This window comes from Sander lucioperca, chromosome 15, assembly GCF_008315115.2.
Source record: "Sander lucioperca isolate FBNREF2018 chromosome 15, SLUC_FBN_1.2, whole genome shotgun sequence".
In the NCBI taxonomy this organism is placed as follows: Eukaryota; Metazoa; Chordata; class Actinopteri; order Perciformes; family Percidae; genus Sander; species Sander lucioperca.
The window spans coordinates 12531738-12553803 of NC_050187.1; the positions used below are offsets into that span (position 1 = coordinate 12531738).

Genomic DNA, 22066 nt, shown 5'->3' on the forward strand with positions numbered 1-22066 from the left:
TTTGAGCCAAGTGGAAGTTTATTCACAGTTGTTTACCATTTGTTAACATGGATATTTTTGCAGGATGTAAGAGAAAGAGTGATATCTCAGCAAGTAACATAGTACATCCAGTGTTTGGCATCTGACTTTCTTCTGCTTCTTTAGGTTTGTCATAATGCCTACTTTAAGAGAACATTTTTCAAGACCCAGATTTAAAATCTTGAATAGTGAAAAAAAAAAAAAGAAAAAAAAAAAAAAAAAAAAAAATCACCTCCGTGTCCCATGAATAATGAAATTAGTTTATTGGAAAGACAATGAGAACCATTTTCAAGACCCACAGAGGGAAACGAAAAGCAAGCCTGAGCATCTATTTACACTTAAAACAGTGTAAGACTTGTATCAAATACTATTCAAATTTTTTTTAACAAAAATGCATCTGTGAAAAAAAGCTAGTGTATACTGACCCTTATGCAAACACCAAAAATTATTTACATCATTATCAGGATATGCATGTTAGGAACATTCAATGCACAAGTACGCCAGACTGGGGCCAAACAATATTGGCATTATCATTCTTTCTGTAAAATCCATGAAGCATCAGGTTTGATATATTTACAGTTCAAGGATGATTTGGGTTGGAAGTTGTCAAACAAACTAAAAGGGAATTAAGGAAATTGTCAAACACTATTCTGTGGTTGATTAAGCTTTCTGGCAAACAGTGTAATGTCCTACATGGCAATCCTTGCCAATCCTACATGCAAGGCTGAAACAGACAAGGGATATTTAAAGTTAGAATTTGACTCAAGCCTAACAAACAGGTCAACTAAAGCTCAAAAAAAAAAAAAAAAGAAATCAAATGGCTCAGTGACTCAGAGTATACAACAATAACAATGTCTGCCCAAATCCAATGCAGTTTATAAAAAAAGAAAAGAAATTGCAAATCCTCTTTGGCGTAACGGGAAAATACAATCCGGTTTACCAACACAGTAAAGGCAAGATGAAGAAGAGAATCCTAGTTGAGGTCAATGACTTAGTTCCACTTGTTCTCATTTCTTTCCACACTCATTTGTGTTGAATGACTGGGTGTACAGACACAGTGGGTGAAACTGAGGGAGTTGTAGTATTACCACATGGACAGTATTATTAGCAGCAATAGAAAGTCTTGATTAGCCCAGTCTATAAAAAAAAAAGACACTTCCATGTTAAAGGTTAGGAATGAAATACTCATCATCAGCCTATCCCTCATTAGGATATCCGATCAGAAGGCACCATGGAGGCACTCTTCAAAATGAGGAGAACATTAAGAAACCCATCTCAGAGCACACAGCAGCATCCCACAAATACTGAAGCTGGATGCATCATAATCACACAGGAAAGCACCATAATGGAAGTCTGTGTGGGGTTTTTTTTTTTTTTTTTTTTAGTGCTGTAAGATTAAGCCTCTGCTCAACAACCCTTTTGTTGTTCACAGTGATTTGTTACTGAGTCGAGAGAGATGAAACTGACACATTGTACCTAGTGCAGTGGGCCAACTCGTGAGAAAGATGTAGGAGGCACAGTAATAGTTCTGCAACAAATCTGGTGACGGCGGCTCTGCTATCAGGAGTCATCGCTGGCCCGTTTGCGAGACTGGTCACCTCTGGAAAACAAAAAAAAAAAAAAAAAAAAAAAAAACGCATCGACATCAGTGATTCAAAGTGAAGGGCGTTAACCAAAAGATGCGTTTATATTTGTGGCTATGTGAGACACTGACGCCTCAGAAAACAGACCGTGGAAATCCGTTCATGGAGAGCTCCATCTGTAACTTCTGGTCATGAGCGGCGTAGTCAGGAAGAAGAGACTCCACAGCAGGAGGGTTGATCTGGGGAATAAACCCAGAGAAGAGATCCGGGGCTAACTGGGCCCAGTCTGAAAGAGGAGACCAAATGAAATGGAAGAACACATGTAGTGCAGCTTATTCTGAAGGTGGAGGAAATAAACCAATGTCGGTTTTGTGTGCTGTAGTCAAGGCAAAAAGATGACATTAGCTTGCAGCAGAGACGCACTTAAAAGGCAGAGTCCATCCATCATTCTTTTCCGTGTTTTTCAGCCTTTAGTATAAAGCAGTGACGTGGGCTACCACAGTAAGCTAATCAATAAGGTTATGAATAAGTTGAACGCCTACTCTAGCCGAAAACGTTCCCTGTGCTAAGTTTGGAGATACGTCACAGAAGCTAAGCAATGTAGCAATGTAATGTAACTGCTGTAGACGCCACCTTTGGCAGTGTTAATGTTAGACCAGCAACTCCTGTGTTCGGTGAGGTGAAATTACTATTTTCGTCAATGGAGTGTGGTGGATTTGAAGAGAGTGATCTAATGGCTTCAGTTCCCTGTCGGAAAGGGCTGTCTGACGGCAAGGTAAAGTGGTGGAAAATATTGTAAATATAGCATATAACTTCAACTTTTTAGGTGGTCCTTTTTTTAGGTGGCAAATACGTTTCGCTGGTACCCCTTTCCACAGTAGTACATATCGCTCTACTCAAAGCTACCAGACTCTGTTGACAAAAACAGTAAGTTTACCTCGCAGAACACGAGAGATGCTATCGCTGCCTCGTTTAATTAGTTCGTTTGTAGTCTCGCATTGCCAGACCTTCCTCCACAGCGCTGCGGACGAGGGTCTGGCGAGTCCACACAGTATTCCGGGATGGGAGGAAAACGTGCTCTGGTTTGGCATTTCTTTAAACCAATCACAATCGTATTGGGCGGCGCTGAGCGCCGTACGGAGCAACGGTTCCTTCCTGAGGCAAAATAACCTCAGGAAGGAACTTGTTTTGGTGGGACGTGTATGTTCAAAGGTTGTTTTTAGTCGTGCAACAGAAAACTCAGATTGGACAGATAGTCTAGCTAGCTGTCTGGATTTACCCGGCAAAGATCTGAGAAAAGGTTAACCATAGTCCTCATAAATCGACCGGAGTTAAAAATGTCAACACAAGAAAGCCCTGGGTAACAGATATCCGGCCTAAATGAGTGAAATCCGGCGGAATTTCCGTCTGCAACGGAGCAATCCCGGAAGTGGAATGTCGTGGATATAGACTAGTTAGTTTGTGTTATTGTGTGACTTTGGTGAACCAAAGTTTGTGTTATTGTGTGATTTTCAGATCCGACCTAACGGGGCGTCCACAGCGGTACATTGCTTGGCTTCCTGTCTGCTTCTCCGTACATGGGGCCGAGCCAACCGCTACCCAAGTTACTGTTCTGTACTGTTAGTGAAGCAATGTCATCATACAGACCTTAGTCAGGTCATGTGGGGAAACGTTTTTAGAAGGGCTCGGGAAAAACAGCCTTTTGACGCTAAAACATACTCACTTACTGACCAAAATGTGAATGTTGGGATTTGAATACTTACAGGTTCACAATAAAAACCTATAAAAATAATGGACCGGCCCTTAAAATGACATTAAAACAGACAATACAATCCTCAACAACAATGAAAATAGCTCACCTGGACGGAGGCTGTAGAGGCCTTTAACCACACTGGCCATTGTAGATGGCTGCACTTGAAATGGCATGGAATGAGCTTTGATAAGAAGAGCTGAACAAGAAAAGAAGAAATTCAAAAAGAAAAATATATTTAGAAGTTGTTTATGTTAGAAAGGAATGAAGTCTTCTGTATGTGCAGTTCACCACGTCCTGAATCAAAAATCCTGTGCTTTCCAGGATACGAGACAACAGCACAATGGGCTGAGACTTAAACATCTGTCCTTGATATAACCAAGTGTACAGGACAGCTTTTGGTCACAATTACAAACAGAGGAACAATTTTCAAATGGCACGACAGCCACCAAGGCTTCAAATGAAGGGATACACTCACGCATCAGTGTGTTCACATGTATTTCTGCGACGTGATCAGCAAACAGATTCATCAGATCCTCCCTTAGGTCTCTGTTCAGCTTCGACTCGATGTAGAACTTGTTCTGAAAACATTGAACGTGAAAAAACTATTAATAGGAGGGTGACACCATAGCACAGGGCTTATACTTGGTTGCATGGAATGCACTAGAAATTTCACCTAATATTCAGAGTTCTAGGTTATCTTTACAACAGACATTTAACAAAAAAAGAGATGCCTACCAAGTACATAAATACAGGAACTATACATTGAAGAGAAGCTGTGTATTGCGTCAACGCAACATTAAAGTTCTCAATGAAGTCCTCAGGTGGTCTGGCCTGGAAAACAATAATACAAGTGTTAGTCAGTTGTATAGCTTCTGTATACTGTAGCCTATATAATAATGCCCTTGCTTATTTGGATTTGCTTACTTGTAGATGGGTGGAAACCTGTTCCAGGTGGTTTGTTATTTTTAATGTCAAATCATTATAGAGCAGCTCTGAGTGCTGCTGGCAAACACACTTGTAGACGTAACTAGGAAAAAAAACAAAAGCAAAGTAGAAACGCAGCGTTTCAGTCATTTCATTTTCAGTCAACTAAAAATGATCAGTGATGCACATGGCAACCTTATGGGGCTCGTCGAGGCAACAGACATCACAAACTGTAGGGAAATCTGGCCAGCTCAGGTGTGTGCTTACCTATATTGTCTTACCTGTATATCTGTGCATAAGAAACCGAGATGTGGTCCGTGGGATTCTGAATCAGAAGACGGTCAATTGCCTTCTCCAGGTTTGGCCAGTGGTTTTTCCGGTAGTCTTCTACAGCCATTGCATTCAGAACTGAGTGAAAAGAGAACTGGTCAGGTTTGAAATTACTTCAGGCACCTGATTCTGGCCTAACAGACCAACTGACGACTGTCTGCTGCCAGGAGCATAAGTGGGCACATATTAGTAATATTGCAGCAGGCCGAGCTGCTGAGTGACTACAGGATATCAGGCCCTGCTGTCACAGTAATCTTTTATGTCAACTTACGGAACTTGGAAGTAACGTTAGAATCGAGGGTGAGATTGCCCTCAACAGCGGGTGGCGGAGCCGTGCAGTCAGTCTCGCTGACTTCGCTGCTCTCACTGCCTGAATCCGAGTCCATTAACTTTGACCCCACGGTGCTGCCGGACCACAGTTTCCCTCGTCGAGTCCCCGGTTCTCCACCCGGCACCGGTGGACCGGCAGGTTGCGGGACCGTTGTTACAACCGACAACTGGCTTCTCAGATAGGTGCGGACTTTACTACTACTACTACTGCTGCTGCTGCTGCTCGCACAATAGTTGTGGTTATGGTCGTCTTTTATGTCCAAACTGTCATCTTCCATGGCTTCCATTTTCACAACCGCTTCTGTGAACTGAAGCCTGGCGTCACTACATAAACATTTCAGATAACAATTAGGGATAAAGTCAAAAACTGTCAGGCGTCTTTGGTGGTGTCCATCTCGTTTTTGCTGTTAAATGGATTTTACGACACGTCGTATAACCGGACAGCTGAGAGAAATCAGGGAAATGTAGTTCCAAAGACTTTAGCTGAATAAAGAAAGTTCCTAGGCCTCATGTATGGTGACGTTAGTCAAATGGTCCGTGCACAAGTGTTTAAAGACTAAATATTAATGAACAGACTTTTAACAGATTGACTAGGTTGACATTACAGCTAAATTAGGTAGAAACCAATTATTACCGTACTAGGCATGCGCAGACTGACGTTGAGCAATGGCATTCCAAACTTAGTACCCCCCGTCCACACCCTACTAACGTTGAATCCTTACAAATTGCACTGTATTTCTGTTATAAAGACACGTTTCTCAGAATAAAAAAAAATGTTGAAATGTAACTCAGTCGTTGTTTCTCGTAGAAACCCTCTCACCCTTTAAAAGGCCCGTAAAGTGGAATGAGGAACTGTCAGGTGAGCCACGGGCGCTAGATGGCGCACTATTCATGTCTGCAACAAGGCAACAACACGTTGAAGATGTTGATTTGAACCATAGACTGTATATTGTCTATGATTTGAACACCTACCTGATGTGTATGAAATAACAGAAATTAGTCATCAGTGTGTTTCATTCTTTTTTTTTTTTACTGAGAACCCCAGAAGAGATAACAAGGATGTAAAAAAAAAAAATTCTTCTTTCCTTAAACCGTAAACAAAAGATTACCTTGTAATTGGTATGTGAACGTGTTGGCGTAGACCTTTATCCTACAAATTGGCTCAAACATGTCTATTTACCAAAACGTAATCTTAACAGGCAGAAGACTCCTCTGTATAATCAATGAAACTGTTTTAACGTTATGTTCTATGACAAGTGACATGGGCAAGAAAATCGCTTTTATAAGAAGGGAAAGAGTGTCATTTTTCAATGTGAACTCTGAATATCTTTCTTAGGCTTAATATTACAACTTAGTATTACTTCATACAGATATAAACTATCATCTACTCTTTGATGAGTATGTCTCACATCAGAGTATAAAAATAAGGCTTGAGCATATAAAGTAGCTGCCACATGTCAGAAGGAACACCTTTTCAATTGTTATATTTTTTCCAAGATTTAAATGACAGGTTAAACATACAAAGCTTATGACAACATAGGAGCATGTTGATAAAGTGTTCTTTGGTCTGAAATTAAAGAGTACTGTTCTTTTTTTCTAGCTTTTACCCTCATGAAAAGGACAGAGCTGAACATTTATATTGCAAGTTAGACAATGTGTTCAAGTAAACCATCTGAAGATTTATGTATGTGTCTGAAACTCATAGTACCCACTATTTAGCAGTCGGCTTTCATATGTACATGTTTCCCAATGGTAACAATGAACCGACTTTAAACGTCATTAGACCACAGCTGACTTCACACTAGGGGCTGAGAAATTTGAAGTGTTTGCTTGTATATGGATGTCACAGAAGAATTTCTCAAAATGTGAATAAAAATGAGATGAGCACATCGAAAGAAATCCTAAAAAAAAAAAAAGAAATACTGCATTCTTTAGCGTGTGGTATACAGTATGAGGTTTCAGACCCAATGCATGTGATCAAACTGGGCACACACACACACACACACACACAAAAAAATAAAATAAAAATTGCTGCATATTCACAAAAAGTTGTCACACAATTTCAACTTTATGAAAAATAATAGTAAGGTCGAGGAGTCAAAAATATATGAAACATATATATATATATATATATATATATAATAATAATAAAAAAAGATAATTAGTGCTTTGTCGACTGGGTATTTTACATTTAAAGGTGTGTGGTGCTCTGAGTTTTTTCAGAAGTATTGTCTGTCTGCACACTCGACGTGGCCTCATTGGCTAAAGTGTGTTGTATTGTGTCTCTTAGGCATGTCTCTTCATCTGCTGCTAATGTGTCGGCGTCCTCTGGCTCGCTGTCTTCTTCCGCCCCATCTGCACTGCATTCAGACTCGTCACTGTCACTTCCACAGGAGCTCGACGTCTCGTCTTCAGAGTCAGAGTAGACCTCTGCCCCATGGAAGATATAGTGATTTGGTGCTTGAAACAGGTACTGGCCTGCTGTGGGAAAGACACAATACAAACAATTTACAGTACTGAAATCAATGTCTGGAGAATATTTTAAATAAATAAATGATACAATTAATAAATAAATAATAAAATATATGGACTAACATGCATTTTTCCTGCTGCATGAGGAAAAAAAATATTGAGAAAAGCTCTAATTAATGGGATGAATGGATTAGCACGTGTTTAAACATACCTATGTCTCATTTGCAAATACAGCAAAATATAAAATATATTTATATTATATACAAATAATACATATATATACAAAATAAACAGTGTTGTCTCTACCATAGTCTAAAGCTTACTCTCAAGGCGTTTGCTGATTGGACTTCTGTTGATTTGACTCATCCAGCATCGTCTACGAAATTCAAGGTTGGAGGTTTGGCTCTTTACTCCAGCGGCCTCCTCTTTTGGTGCGTCTTCTGATGGTAACTCTGAGGGCTCAGCCGTCTCTTCACTGGGACACTGAGCATTTAGACAAGGCTCTGGAGGTGTAACATTATTACCAGCAGTGTCTGTGACATTCGGACTTTCTGTCTCCTCTGAAGGCTTAGTTACGGAGTCTGTACTGTGCTGCTTCTGCTCCTCCCGAGCTGCATCGCTGGAAGCAGGCAAAGCCTCACCTGGTGGCTGTTCTGGTAACCGAGGGGGTTTCTCCGTGGTCTCTGTGAGTCTTACTGTGTTGTAGCAGAGCTGCTCAAAGTCCCCACCCAACCGATGGCAGAGTTCGTTGACGATGACATCACAGTCCCCAAGTAGCTCCACGTCAAAGTTGAGGTGAGGCAGCTGCTCCCTATTGATCAAGACCTGAGGCACTCCATGAGGAATGGAGTCTGGATGGGATGAAAAGAAAACCGTTATGTATTGTATGTTAGGGTTAATTGCAGGCACAATAGGAAACAGAAACCCATTCATCTGAACAAAACATACTTGGGATGAGGGCAACTGGTCGGACTTTAAGTGAAGAGCCAATGACAATCAAGAGGTCCACCTCGTCTTTATCCTGCTTCATGGCTCTGTGGAACATTTCTGGAAGATTCTCTCCAAAGAAGACGATGTCAGGTTTCATGATTGCCAGGGGAATATCTGGACACCGTGGACAATGAGGGACAACCTACAGGATGGATTTACGTTATTAGCATTAAAACAAAATTGTTAAAAAAGGAGTGCCATGCCAAATTTGATCTTTATTTATTTAAGGGTTGCAGGTCTATAACATCCACATTACCAGCCAATGTCCTCAAAGTAGACAGCTGTACCACCCTGAGTAATTTCCATCGACTGACTGTTGTACAGTTGTATTGATGCATGGTGCAAAATCTTTGGGGAGAGAGGTTTACTGTATGTAAGGTATGTTTAATGCGATTCTCTCTGCTTGTGGTTATCATTACAGTCAGTTTGTGCTGGAGGTGAAAACCACAAACATTTCAAAACATATTCACGACACAAAAACCCCCACCCAAATTGCAAAATATACAAAGAAATAGAATAATATAATACATGTTTTCCTTCCTACCCCTGGTGGCATCTAGTTAAAAAAAACATATGTTTTTATGACTTTTCTTATGTATCTCCACCTGAATTTCCCTATTTGGGATAATGAAGTTTACCTTGAAATAGTTTCTGCTGTAACTATTGCTACACGCCCAATACAGTGGAGGTCAATAATATTTCAAAAATGTTTTTATTTCTAATTTGGAAGAACCAACACGCCACAAGCTTTATTTACAGTATGTGAATGAGAATGGACAAAGCGCTTAAGACACCTTTTCTCTATAATTAATACAACACCAGCACTACGAACATTGACTGCAGGGTTAATGACACTGATCGATGCTTCCTATCACAATGCATTACCTTCAGCATGTCTGGACAATACTGATGACACTTATATAGATTTACAATATGCTGTAATTGCCCGAGTAACAACGCACTACAAACACTACTGAAGTGATTCCCAAATGTCATGCTACTCCTAAAAAGGGCAAACAATAAATAAATAAATAAATTGCTTGATGAGCATCAATTTTCTTGCCCCCACTCCTGGAATGGTACTGCTACAGTTTTGGAACAAGTGCTGACACCAAGTGTACGGCACACACAAGCTCTCGTACACAGCAAATGTACTCATATCAGCTTCCTTGGGCTCTGCAAGATGATTCAATGGAAGTTGCTTGTTGAGTATGTTCATGCAATAACAATGAAATGTTGGATGTTGTTACGTCGCGCGCGGTTTGCGCATTTCCATTGTTGCGGGCGTTTGTAGCGTATGCAATAGTGTCCAATAGTGCATTTAAATGTGTTATCTTGGAAATACCTGGTTAAAGATGTCTTCCCTTATAGCTTCACAATCCACTTTGTGTTTACAGACGAGACAGGAAGCAGTTGCAAACGACCCTGAAATAAAAGTTATTATTGACTTTCAACATCACCATGGACAGAAATATAGGGGGAAAAAAAATAAACAAGACCCATCCGTTAGCTGTATCACTTACCATGACACTGGATAATCCGCTGAACTCCAGCCACTTGTTCTAATGTATCAATGTTTTGTGTGTAATTGCGCAGCAGTTTCCCCTGCTTATCCATCATGGATATGAATTTGTGACAGGGCGACGGCTGGAACTGACCAGGGTAGATCTCCTGTAACAAAGATGATGCATTCAACACTTGTGGACTAACTCTAAAGCTTGCTATAATCACAAATTACCCCCCCCCCCCGTACTGGCTTCTCTGTACCCTTCATCTGGAAAACCTTTGAACAACTTTTAAATCTCTGTTTTTGTTTAAAGCCTGAACAAGCTTAGTCTTAGAACACAAACCAGACCTTTTAATGCCAAATGAATACAAATGCAGCCCAATAGTCTAAGAACAACTTCAACCTCATAACTGCAGGTGACTGGGTGAAATGAGGCTTTAAAAAGGTTCCCTGCACAGAACGCTTTAGAAAAGTCAAACAAGTTCTGTATCCTTAACCTTTAACCAAAGACATTTTCTGCACACAAGGGTCTTATGCTCTATATTACAACATTACAAACGTCTGGTCATAGACCTTCTTCATGCCACGGGCATGCACCTCATCTATGTGCTCAAGGGTAAACATTGTATCATATATAGTACTATGTGTGTGTACTACAAAAATGGAAGGATACAATGTAGAAAATATGATTCACACTCTAAAGTGTATGTCACTTTTCAGTTATGTTCTCCTTACTTGCATTCACTGTGTGACCAAAACCATGTAAGGTAACATGGGTATGCAGAGCCTAATGAGTGTGGAAGCTTCTGTATCTATGCATTATCATCTCTGTAGCACCTTGCAAAAGGTTTACGTGTTGAATTTTAAATAGATTAATATTAAAAATCTTATTACATAGTACCCCCAGATTTTTTTGTATGTATTGCTATCAACTTTGATTTGCAGAAAAGCAAATGGACACAATGAACAAACCTTAGCAAACTTGAAAAAGGGTCTTGGGTCCCGTCTGAAGTATTCAATGTCAAACATAGCTTGAGGGTCTGGAAGATCAGGAAAATCTACAGCAAGCCGTGCATAAATTCCATCTCTGGAGCGAAAGTCTGGTATTCCACATGAAACTGACACCTACAAAACAAAAAAAGCATACAGGCATTTTGGCTTAATAGCATGGACACTGATATTATGTATTTACTTAAACACATCATCAATTCAAACAGCACCATTGTATACTATTACTGTAAATGCTTACCCCAGCACCAGTCAGCACAAGGATCCTTTTACTTTCATGGAGTAGCCTGACCACATCTTCTAAGGTGTTGATATCTTTCCGCTTCTTTCTTTTTGGAGGTTCTGAGATGTTGATGATAATCTGCCACAATGTCATGTCGTCTAAATCTGGTGGGAGTACAGTCTCAGGCAGCAAATCCCTCAGAATGGTCCTCGGATCGGTCTCTCTGATGTGTTGCTGGATGAAACTGTAGGAACCTGGCCGAGAATACAACATCTCAGTCAGTATATGTGGGCTATTGGGGTGTCCTTTATGTCATTTGTGCAATACATAGGCTATTGGGGTTGTGCAATATGTTAGTTGTGCAATACGTAGGCTATTTGGGGTTGTGCATCATGTCATTGTGCAATACATTAGGCTATTGGGGATTGTGCAATAGGTTAGTTGCGCAATACGTAGGCTATTCGGTTGTGCGTTATGTTATTTGTCCAATACGTAGTCTATCGGGGTTGGGCATTGTCAGTGCATTGTGGAATTTGTGCGATATGTAGGCTATTGGGGTCGGGCAATATGTTAGCTGTGCAATATTGTACTGTGCAAGGGCTGTGCCACACTTATTGCGGAGAATACAGCCGACGGGGTTGTTTAATGAGAAGTGCCAATGAAAGGAGTAGTTAATGTGCTTATTATATGTATATGGAAGCATGTTGTGTTGCATGAGAGTATGTGCTGAGAGATATTTGTATCTGTTGTCTTCTCTGTATTTTGTGTTGTTTTTTCTGTATTTGGTGTTGTCTTTTTTGTATTCTGTGTTGTCTTTGTAACGCTGCAGAATGGACAGAGTCCAAAACAAATTTCCTTTCGGGGACAATAAAGTATATCTTATCTTATTTTATGGTATTCTACAATGTGCTGTTCTACTGCCTGCAACTATAAAAAAGGTAGTTTAAGCTATTTTCTTCATACTAATTACATAATATCAGAGGAGTAATAAAAGTTAAATTTTAAGTTTTTGCAATATGCTTCTCAAAAATCACCTAACTAGTTTAGCTACTCCGCAGCGCTGTGGAGATCGGTCTGGCAAGTGAGACTACCTAACTAGTTACCTATTTGCGGTTGAGGTGTCCAGTCGCTGGAGCTTGCATGTGAGGATCTGTCGTCGTCCTCCTCGTTGATGTGGTCCGGCGTGACAGCCAGACCGTAGGAGGGAAGATCGTCATGTCCAAGGAAATCTGAGCACAGAGAAGTTTTTAAAATGAACAAATAAAACTAGAGACAAGTGGCGTACCTCTAATAACCTCTATGATCATTTACAACCAATACCCGACAACCTCATTGTGGTGTGGTTTACCTAAGTGAATGTTAGTGGAAAATAGGGGTGGGCGATATGGAGAAAATCAAATATCACGATATTTTTGACCAAATACCTCGATATAAATACTGCAACGATATTGTAGTGTTAGCTATTGGTGCTTTCACAAAATATTTACACAATGAGATTTTTTATCAATAATCATCAGTAATGTGGATATAATGACTAAGTGGGTAAAGGCAAATAATAGAACAGTTAAAACAGTCTGGTAAGTTCAGAAAAATGACATAACTTTACTGTAATGCAGCCTTTAAAACCAGGAAAAGACAACACTTATGCCATATAAAATGTGAGATCTAGTCTCATATCACGATATCGATAAAATATCGATATATTGACCGGCTCTAGTGGAAAAGAGATATAAACCGGCTAACAAATGCTCAGTGGCTATCAAAGTTTAAGTTAGTGCCGTGAAGGAAGAAGTCAAATCCCGACAAGATGTGTTTTCTCTTTCATTTTAAGCGTTAACTAAACAAAAAGTAGAAGGCGCCGTCATGAAAAGCAATGTTACACATACCTCAACACCAACACATCTTTACTGTGTTTAACGTTAGCTAGCTTAACTTATCTTCTGTTTTAAACTCACCGGTTAAGTTGGTAAAACAAACACTGCCCACTTTAAGTCACGTAAATACTTAACGCTTTGTAAAATGTCCGTCTCTTTACATACCAGCACTCTCCTCAGTTGTCCCTAGTATAGCGCTGTCGTGTAGTTTCACTACTGGTTTGTGTGGCTCGGAGACTAGCAGTCCCAGTCCATTGTTGTCTCCTCCCAGCGCTGTTGTTGGGGCCTGCTCTACCGCCATCACCGGCTTTGCTTCCTTCTCCGCTGGCTGCGCACAATTCACCCCCGGCTCCCAGCTCTCTGTAGCCCCAGAGACGCATGATAATGTTTCTGCTTTAGCGACTTTGAATCCGTGGTTAGTTACCGGACAAATTTTTGACCTTTTCGCGGCAGGTTCTTCCATATCGGAGGCGGCTGAAAAGGCCGTTCCGAGACTAGTCTCATCGTCCGCCATTTTCAGCCCGCAGAGCCGTTGAGCAGATCCTTCCTCTCGGACAGCTGTCTCATTTGCATAGCGCACGTGACTCTTTCTCCACCAGTAGTCACGGCTGGAACGTCCCCTTTTTTACGTCGATGACGTAAAACCATAACAAAATATTGCTGCCTTCAAACACTGTCAGAGGAATTTTGAGCAAAGATAAGCACTCATGACTGAGTGACTAACCACATGAAGTTGTGTGTAAAACGCAGACGTCAGCGTATCGATAATAGCACGTGAGCCATGTCAATAAAAATATTTTATAACTTTTGTATTACATGTATATGTTTACATTTTAATTACAACCTCAATTACATGCCTCCTGCAAACTTATACTTTTCATTCAGCCCCATATACGATATGTAGCCAAGTCATCCCAAATAGTATTTTATCATAGCGTTATATATTATGTTTAATAATTACTGAAGGCTATGGTCGAAATTTCGAGCTGAGTGTGGAGCTTTAGTTTAGACACCTGAATGCAGCATACGTCACGCTGAATTTGCACCTAAACTCAGGAGAGATCTCCCTCTCCCTTGACATTTTGAACCATTTGGCAGTTTATCCATTAATTACCCAAAGCTAGCTGACAAAATAACAACAAGATACACTTTGAGAATATTGTCAGTGAGTGACCCACAAGCAGCAGCGAGGGAGAGCCCACCAGCAACCCTTGAACCGAACATCTGTGATCAGGATAGCAGAAGCTGCTCCGTGACAAGCAACTACACTTAATACAATATTTTTTTTATGGAGGCTATTTTGAACTGCAAACCTGAGGACTTGGAGGATTACTACGGGTTATTGGGATGTGATGAATTGTCGTCGGTAAGTTCTAGCCAGTGGGTTTAAGGATCCGCCTATTTGCTGGGTGAAATGATGGTTGTCTAGATCTACAAACCAAAACATAGCCTACTGGTTTAAGAGTTCGCCAACTATCAGCAACCTGTAAGTTGTTCAACCAAAAGATTAATGAAGTACCAACAAGACCTGTTGATGCTTCAGCAAAAGATGTCAGAGGAACTATACTCGTGCGTCATTCAGTGTCTGAGTCATAGACCGTATAATTATTATACGGTCTATGGTCTGAGTAGGTTTATGCCACAGTATTTGTACTTAATTCATTTTTTTTTTTTACCAAGGGAACATGATGGGAACATCAGACATTACCATTCCAGTAACAATAATGGCAATAACACGTTATGTTAAAAATGTCTAAATTAAATTGCCTGTAGCAACATTAGAACTTGCGTCACACGCGGTAAGCTGATGCATTTAAAGGCCTCAAAATAAACGGATCAGTATCATTTTCAAGATAACATAAAAAAAGACCAGGTTCAGAAATCACTGGGTATATATCCCTTTAAATATTCATGATATTGAACTTGTTTTGTGGCCTCACAGAAATGTCTGTACATTTTATTATTATTATTATTATTATTATTTTTTTACCACAGTAATGTTCCTTGAAAATAAAATAAGTGACTGATTCCTGATTTTCAAATATTTAAAATGGCAAAGAGACATTCTAATTATTTAACCTTTTTTCTTGCAGACTGAACAGATTCTTAATGAATACAAGATCCGAGCCTTGGCATGTCACCCAGACAAACACCTAGACAATCCAAGAGCAGGTAAATATGTGACCCATTGCTGACACCTTTATTTAAAATTAATTTTCAAATGCCAACAAGGTAAAGGAACTACGTTTACATTTCATTATATATAGCCAGAACTGTGATATGAAGTCAAGGTGAACCCAACTTTTTATTTTTATTACCTTTTTTTAATGATTACTTATCTCACAAACAGTTAATGCTTCTTTTGGATGGCTTGACTTCATAGCAAAGTATGTTAATGAAAAGCTGCTTACAACTGCATGCAAAGAAGAGGGTATTTATTTCTCCTGATTTGGTAAGCATAATGTTTCATCCCCGACTCCTGATGTTTTCTTTCTTTCTGACAGTGGCAGATTTCCAAAAGCTGCATGAAGCCAAAGAGGTTTTATGCAATGAAACCAAAAGAAAAAACTATGACCTTTGGAGAAGAAGTGGAGTAACTATTCCATTTCATGACTGGCAAGCCTTGAATGACTCTGTAAAAATGGTATGTAATGTGTTGACTTTGGTATAGATTTGAAAAAAACATTTTTTTTGTTAATCTGTTTAAAAGCCTGGTGATATATTTGGTCATCTGTTTGCAGTCAATGCACTGGGCTGTGAGAAATAAGAAGGAACCGATGTTGGAGGCCTCAGATGCAGAAATCCCTGTCACTTCCCAAGCAGAGGACCTTCATTCAGAGCAAGAAGCACCGAGGATCCCTTCATATGATGCCATGCCATCCGCAGGTAAGTGGATTTCAAAATGTTCTCAAAGTAATGGAAAGTATGGAGACCCAATTTATTTTAATGTATGTTGCTTCTAAAGTGCAAAACACATACAAACATGGAAGTGGCCAATTACGGCATAAAAACTCTGCTTTCCAACAGTGGCTCTAGAATCCTTATTATTTGTATTTTTTGCAGCAGAGTTCACACCTGCTATGCAGAAGTGGTAGCTCTCCATTCACATAGTTAGGGTATAGTTTGCACTAAGGTCACACCAGAAAGGCCCATGATACTCAGAGGAGCACTCTGGGTGACTAGAGGAAAAAGTGCCCCTCTGCTGTGACATTAGGGCCATCGAATATAAAAACGCTGGCACTCATGTTTAAAAAAAACAATTGTAACATTAGTGACAATCAGGATCATTTTCTTTTCACTAGTATATTGTTATTGTTCTTCCAACATTGGTTAAATGATACATCTCTTCTTCATAAAAAAAACAAACAATTATCATATAATGTGTGTTACATTCTAAACTGTACTAATATGATCATTCAACATTGCATTACTGTATTACATCAGCAGGTCTAAACAGTTTCTGTCCCATTCATTATTTACTATGAATTATCCAGGAGTATGTAATGTTGTCACAGTAATGACTGACTGTTCTCATCATTGCTTAGGGGATTACTGCCATCGACGTTTCCGTTGGGCTGCTGACACCCCATCCACTCTGCTGCAGAAGTTTCGAAATTATGAAATATAACTATATTAACAGTTTAATTTTGTTTTAATGTTTGTGTTTTGTGTCTTGTTGATGTCCTTATTCAGTGGGGACCCTGTTAATGGTGGTGTTAATGTTTGTGAATATGGTCTGGCTGTAACTTACTAAACTTCTTCATTAAAATTGTGAGCTCTAAATGTGTCTGCTGCAAGTGTCAAACACTTTGCCAAACAAAGATCAGCATATGAGATTATGTGAATAATCAGTTTTGTTTTGCTCATTTGGTAATTATGTTCACAAACACACAATGGAGAAATGATACTGGATTCATTCTGTAATTTGTATTTTTCTGTTGCTGTCAAGTGTATAATGTTGGGAACATAAAACTGAAGCATCTCGTGTACATTATTTTGCTCGTGTAATATTTAATGTCTTCAACACCATTTTTGCCATTTTAAGCAAGGTTGTTTTTTTACTTTCCAGAAATAGTTTTTAAACATCGAGCCAAAGCTGTAATGTAAATGGTCTTAAATGTATGAAGGTTGGCTCCTTACTTCAAATGTTACTCAGTCTCTTATCTTTAGTCCTCCATGTCTTCAAATATGAATTACAAGATAAGGAATAAATGAGATAGGATAAGTTAAGGACTTGATCATAAACTGTAAACAACAATGATATCAAATACAAGAACAAAATATGTACAAACAAGATATTTTGATAAAAAAAGTAGATCTGGATATTGATCATGGACAACGGATATGTTTTCTCACCGAACCTAGCTTATTGGATTTGAAGGTTAAAATAACACCAGCTAAGTACTGTGCTGTACCTGCAGTACACAAATAAAAGTACTTTTTCCACACCAAGATGGGTGGCAAGAAGGCCCAGTTTGGACCTGGTTAAGTCCTCTGGGAGGCCAGGTTTGGAACCTGAGTTGCAACAGAAAACATAAGTCCTCTGAGAGGCCCGAGTTGGACTTGGTTAACTTGTTTTTATACTGCATTGTAAATTTTATGCTTGTCTTTTATCTGTTTTAAATTTGTTTTTAATCGTTTTTAACTGCTCTTTAACGTTTTATGTAAAGCACTTTGAATTGCCCTGTTGCTGAAATGTGCTATACAAATAAAGCTGCCTTGCTTGCCTTGCAGTGAAAGCCCTGCAACCAAAATATGACTTCAGTGAAAGTAGATAAATATTACCAGAAAAATGTCCTCAAAGTATCAAAGGTAAATGAACTTCTTATGCAGAGGACAATTTAACTGCATTGTATAATGTTCGGTATAGTTTAATCAATAATAATGTGTCATATTTTACAAAGGGATCCTATAATTTATGCCAAATCTTAAAGGCACACAGGTGCTTTCACTTGCCTGATTAGACCTCTTCTCAGCACTGTGTGGGTCATTGATTGATATGTGTCTCCCCTCTCTGTTGATTTAGTTGTACCTGTTGGGGGGGGGGGTCCGTAGCATCTGCCAAGGGGGACCGTGAAAAGTTTTCAGAATCTATGAATTTATTCATTTTTCATGATTTAAAAATGTGTATTCATTTTTAAAAGGTTTCAAAGTTCAATGAATAATATTTGAATTTTTTAATCTATAATAGTTTATACGGTATATTACGTTCTAATCTAACACATATATAACTCTAAGAATCTGTTTTAACACATGTCTAATATCTTTCTAAAACATTTCTCTGGTGTTATTCCCAATGGTGTAGTCTATGTGATACGCAGGTATACGCCGTATTCCCACTAAGAAAGCTCCAGGATTTCCATATACCCATTTAAAAATGTGCAATGGAACGTAACAACTAGGGATGTCCAGATCCGATCACGTAATCGGAAATCGGGCCCGATCACGTGGTTTCAGACTCGATCGGAATCGGACGTTACCTCCACGTATCAGGACTCGGATATATATATTCTCATTATTTTTGAACACATCTATAGTTATGCGGTGGCACAGAGTTAGACCCTTTTGACTCCACACAGAAACAGCAACGCGTGCGGCATGACATCACTTTGTTGCAGAGACGCTATTGGTTAAATGCCGGCAAAGTAGAACACGGAAGCAGCTTGAAGCGGAAAGCGCGAGTATGTCTGTGGTCTGGAGGTATTATAAAGTTAAATTATTATAGAAGTATCGGATCGGGACTCAGTATCGGTAGATACTCAAAATCAAATGACTCGGACTCGGACTCAAGGGCAAAAAAACCTGATCGGGACATCCCTCGTAACAACATACTTTCCATTATAATTTTGATATATTTTGTCATCTGTGTTTTATTTCTTCTTCGCATAGGCTAAATAAAGGTATTTCCACCGTAAATTGGTGCATAAAAGTGTGTTAGAATGCAGGAAATAAAGTCTTTGACGCTCAACATTTCCCTGGGGGAGGACACTCAGACCCACCCCCCAAGGCCCATTCTGGCCCATATATATAAGCTCATACATATACAGTACAGTATACTCCCTACACATTAGACTACACCACTGGTTATTCCTCCACATGACTAAGACTATAGAAGTGTAAAAAAGATGCTACATTAAATTATTCCAAGTGAGTCCTAACATCATCAATCTAATCAGCCAGAGTTAAAAAAACACCTGTGGTGCACAGCCAGCTGTCAAATACATGTAGGCCAGAGCCATAGAGAGAGACTTATATTGTCTTTCTATATCACTCTGATGTAGGCTAGTGAAGTAAAAAGTAGGCCTACATTAATGCTCTCTGAATGGTCGTCGAACAGAAGTAGCCTATAGGCTATAAAGTAGCAAAAAAATAAAAAGGCTATTTAAGTAGTAGGCTACCTGAAATGTAAGTAGCCTACCTGAAAATTAAGTTCAGTATGCTACTTGAGTAAATGTGCATAGTTACCCTACTTTCCACCATTGCTCTAAAGATTTAACATAGGAACACTGTACTTGTATGTAGCAGTCGAGGAAATATTGTCCTTCAGTGAATGAACCTCAGTGTTTGCCCCGCTAGATGCCGCTGGAGCGTGCTCCCTGATGACGTCACATGTGTACAAGTTAAAAGCCCGATGAGAATGTGTGTTCATCGCCGGGTGCGGTGGCGCGCGCCTGTAATCCAAGTTACCGGGAGGCTGAGGCTGGCGGATCGTTTGAGCTCAGGAGTTCTGAGCTGCAGCGGACTATGCCGATCGGGTGTCCGCACTAAGTTCGGTATCGATATGGTGCTCCTGGGGGAGCCCGGGACCACCAGGTCGTCTAAGGAGGGGTGCACCGGCCCAGGCCGGAGACGGAGCAGGCCAAAGCCCCCGTGCCGCTCAGTAGTGGGATCGCGCCTGTGAATAGACGCTGTAGTGCAGCCTGAGTAATACAGCGGGACCCAGTCTTTTTACACTCTTTCTACTGTTCAACACACAGCTGGGATAACACACACGCTCAACAACAACCTTACAGTATGTTACAGCAGCTTCTTCACGGCTTCTTTATTTCCTTGTTCCCATGGAAACCTTCAGAAACCAGTTGTGTTTGTTTGTCCTCCACCGCCTCCACCTGGACGAGAGGAGTAATGACATCATCACACCAGTCACTACAACACCGCAGATACAGCAAACTAACAGGGTTTTATTTCAATCATTCAGTGAAATTGATGGAGTGGAAATCAGTTTCACAATAATTCTTCCAGGTTTAATCATCACATCACAAACATTAATAATGTCTTTTTTCTTGGAAAGACAAAAAAGTCCAGGGTGCTCAGGAAGTTCAGTCAGTGTTTGAAGGTGCTCTTTTGGGTCGGAAATTCAATGAAGTAACCCTAACCCTAACAATTTCCTCCTATGTCAACATCCTAGAGTATCCACCTTCTACATGCTCCTAAAGGTTCACAAGTCTCTTGAATCTCCTCTGGGCAGGCCTATCATATTGTCCAATGGCTCTCTTACAGGATACAGGAACCTACTCATGTGTTGAAGGCCTTAAGTGACATCAGAGTTCCAGACAACTGTTTCTTAGTTAAATTAGATGTGGAGTCTCTTTACACAAATATTGCTCATGATAATGGGCTGAAAGCTTTACAACATTTTCTAATGAATAGGCCTACAGACTCTTTGTCTCCCTCTGAATTTATTATTCCTTTTCCAAGACCTATTGTACATTCAGTTTCGGGGGACTGCAATGGGTGTATGCTTTGTCCCTAACTATGCTAACCTTTTTTAGGTTTATGGGAGAGGGATTTTGTCTATTTAAACAGCTACAGTGACAAGATAAAATGGTGGGGGAGGTACATTGATGATATTTTTTTTGATATGGGGTGGTTCTTATGAAGAACTGTTATGACTTGTTTATGATCACTTGAATAACAATGATAGGAATATAAAACTGTGCATGGAACATTCCAAAACGACCATTAACTTTTTAGATCTAACCATTTCTAAAGGTAAAGATGGGAAGCTCCATACTACTGTGTATCGTAACACATAGAAACACTATGTTAAAAGCGGACAGCTTCCATCCAAATTGGCTCAAAAATAATGTACCTTTTGGCCAGTTTCAACGTCTTAGACGTATTTGTGATACCGACAATGAATTTGAAGTGCAAGCTAAAGTCATGTCTAACTGATTTTCACAAAGGGGCTATCACACAGGCCTACAGGAAAGCCCAGTCCATTCCTAGATCAGAGCTACTCCAGAAAAAGAAAAAAGGATCCTCCAAACAAAAACAGGCTTATTTTTTTTACAAAATACAGCTCTTTGGCCAATCCCATAAAAAGGTACTGAATACATTCAAATTGGAATGTTATCAAGAGTGACTGATTAGAGAGGTGTTTTCTGCACCTCCAAAAATGAGCTTTAAGAGGGCTCCCACACTACGCGACAGGTTAGTACCACGTCATCTTCCTGCTAAAAAACAGATTACTTGGCTTCACAGACAGTTAAAAGGTATTTACAAATGTGGGTCTTGCAATCATTGTTCCAAAATTAAAGAATGCAAACAATTCTGTGATTTCAAGACGAACAAGATGTATAACATAAAAGCATTCATTAATTGTAACACTACTTTTGTGGGATACAGGTTATCATGTAAATGTGGATGCTTCTACGTAGGCCGGACTAAGAGACGTCTTAAAGACTTCAAGGCAACCTCTCTAATGCACTGAAGTTTGAGAATTGGACCAAAAAACTGGCTTTTGGGACCCTGCTGTTAGTTTTTATTCATATCATCTAGTTTTCAGCATCAGTCCAGAGGGCCACACGTGTAGGCTACCTGCTGCTTTTCTGTTTTGGGTTAGCCTGGTATCCAAACAGAAAAATCAGTCCCTGACAAATGTCTGGTCAAACACCAAGCAGATGCAAAAATGACAATTCTGCATTTTCATAGTAACTCTTCATCTATTTTTTTCACTCGTTTTTATTATACTATTCCTCCCATGACAAAAGCTGGTCACTAACCAAATGCACTATATATAATATTGCCTGTAGACAAATTTGCAAAGTTAGA

General features: G+C 39.7%; 3 protein-coding genes across 4 annotated transcripts; 1 reads left to right on the forward strand and 2 right to left on the reverse strand.

Moving 5' to 3' along the window:
* Positions 1-393: 393 nt before the first annotated feature.
* Positions 394-5562, reverse strand: cacul1 (CDK2 associated cullin domain 1). The gene is made up of 8 exons (XM_031284240.2): positions 4880-5562; positions 4560-4686; positions 4279-4381; positions 4090-4185; positions 3830-3932; positions 3461-3550; positions 1749-1887; positions 394-1618 (listed from the first exon to the last, which is right to left on the reverse strand). Exons 1-8 carry the CDS (start codon positions 5223-5225, stop codon positions 1579-1581), a joined length of 1044 nt encoding a protein of 347 aa, XP_031140100.1. The 5' UTR covers positions 5226-5562; the 3' UTR covers positions 394-1578.
* Positions 5563-5945: 383 nt separating this feature from the next.
* sirt1 (sirtuin 1) lies at positions 5946-13593 on the reverse strand. Of its 2 annotated transcripts, XM_035992510.1 has the most exons (10): positions 13178-13593; positions 12242-12367; positions 11157-11392; positions 10880-11032; positions 9924-10071; positions 9746-9825; positions 8359-8542; positions 7734-8261; positions 7534-7547; positions 5946-7419 (listed from the first exon to the last, which is right to left on the reverse strand). In XM_035992510.1, exons 1-10 carry the CDS (start codon positions 13524-13526, stop codon positions 7249-7251), a joined length of 1989 nt encoding a protein of 662 aa, XP_035848403.1. In that variant the 5' UTR covers positions 13527-13593; the 3' UTR covers positions 5946-7248. The 2 variants fall into 2 exon arrangements, with proteins under 2 accessions (XP_035848403.1, XP_031140070.1); XM_031284210.2 differs by lacking the exon at positions 7534-7547 and having other exon boundaries at positions 13178-13526.
* A 430-nt stretch (positions 13594-14023) lies between these two features.
* Positions 14024-16995, forward strand: dnajc12 (DnaJ (Hsp40) homolog, subfamily C, member 12). Its single transcript, XM_035992519.1, has 6 exons — positions 14024-14270; positions 14301-14378; positions 15106-15184; positions 15517-15656; positions 15754-15898; positions 16558-16995. The coding sequence occupies exons 2-6, from the start codon at positions 14301-14303 to the stop codon at positions 16638-16640; spliced, it is 525 nt and encodes a 174-aa protein (XP_035848412.1). The 5' UTR covers positions 14024-14270; the 3' UTR covers positions 16641-16995.
* Positions 16996-22066: the final 5071 nt, after the last annotated feature.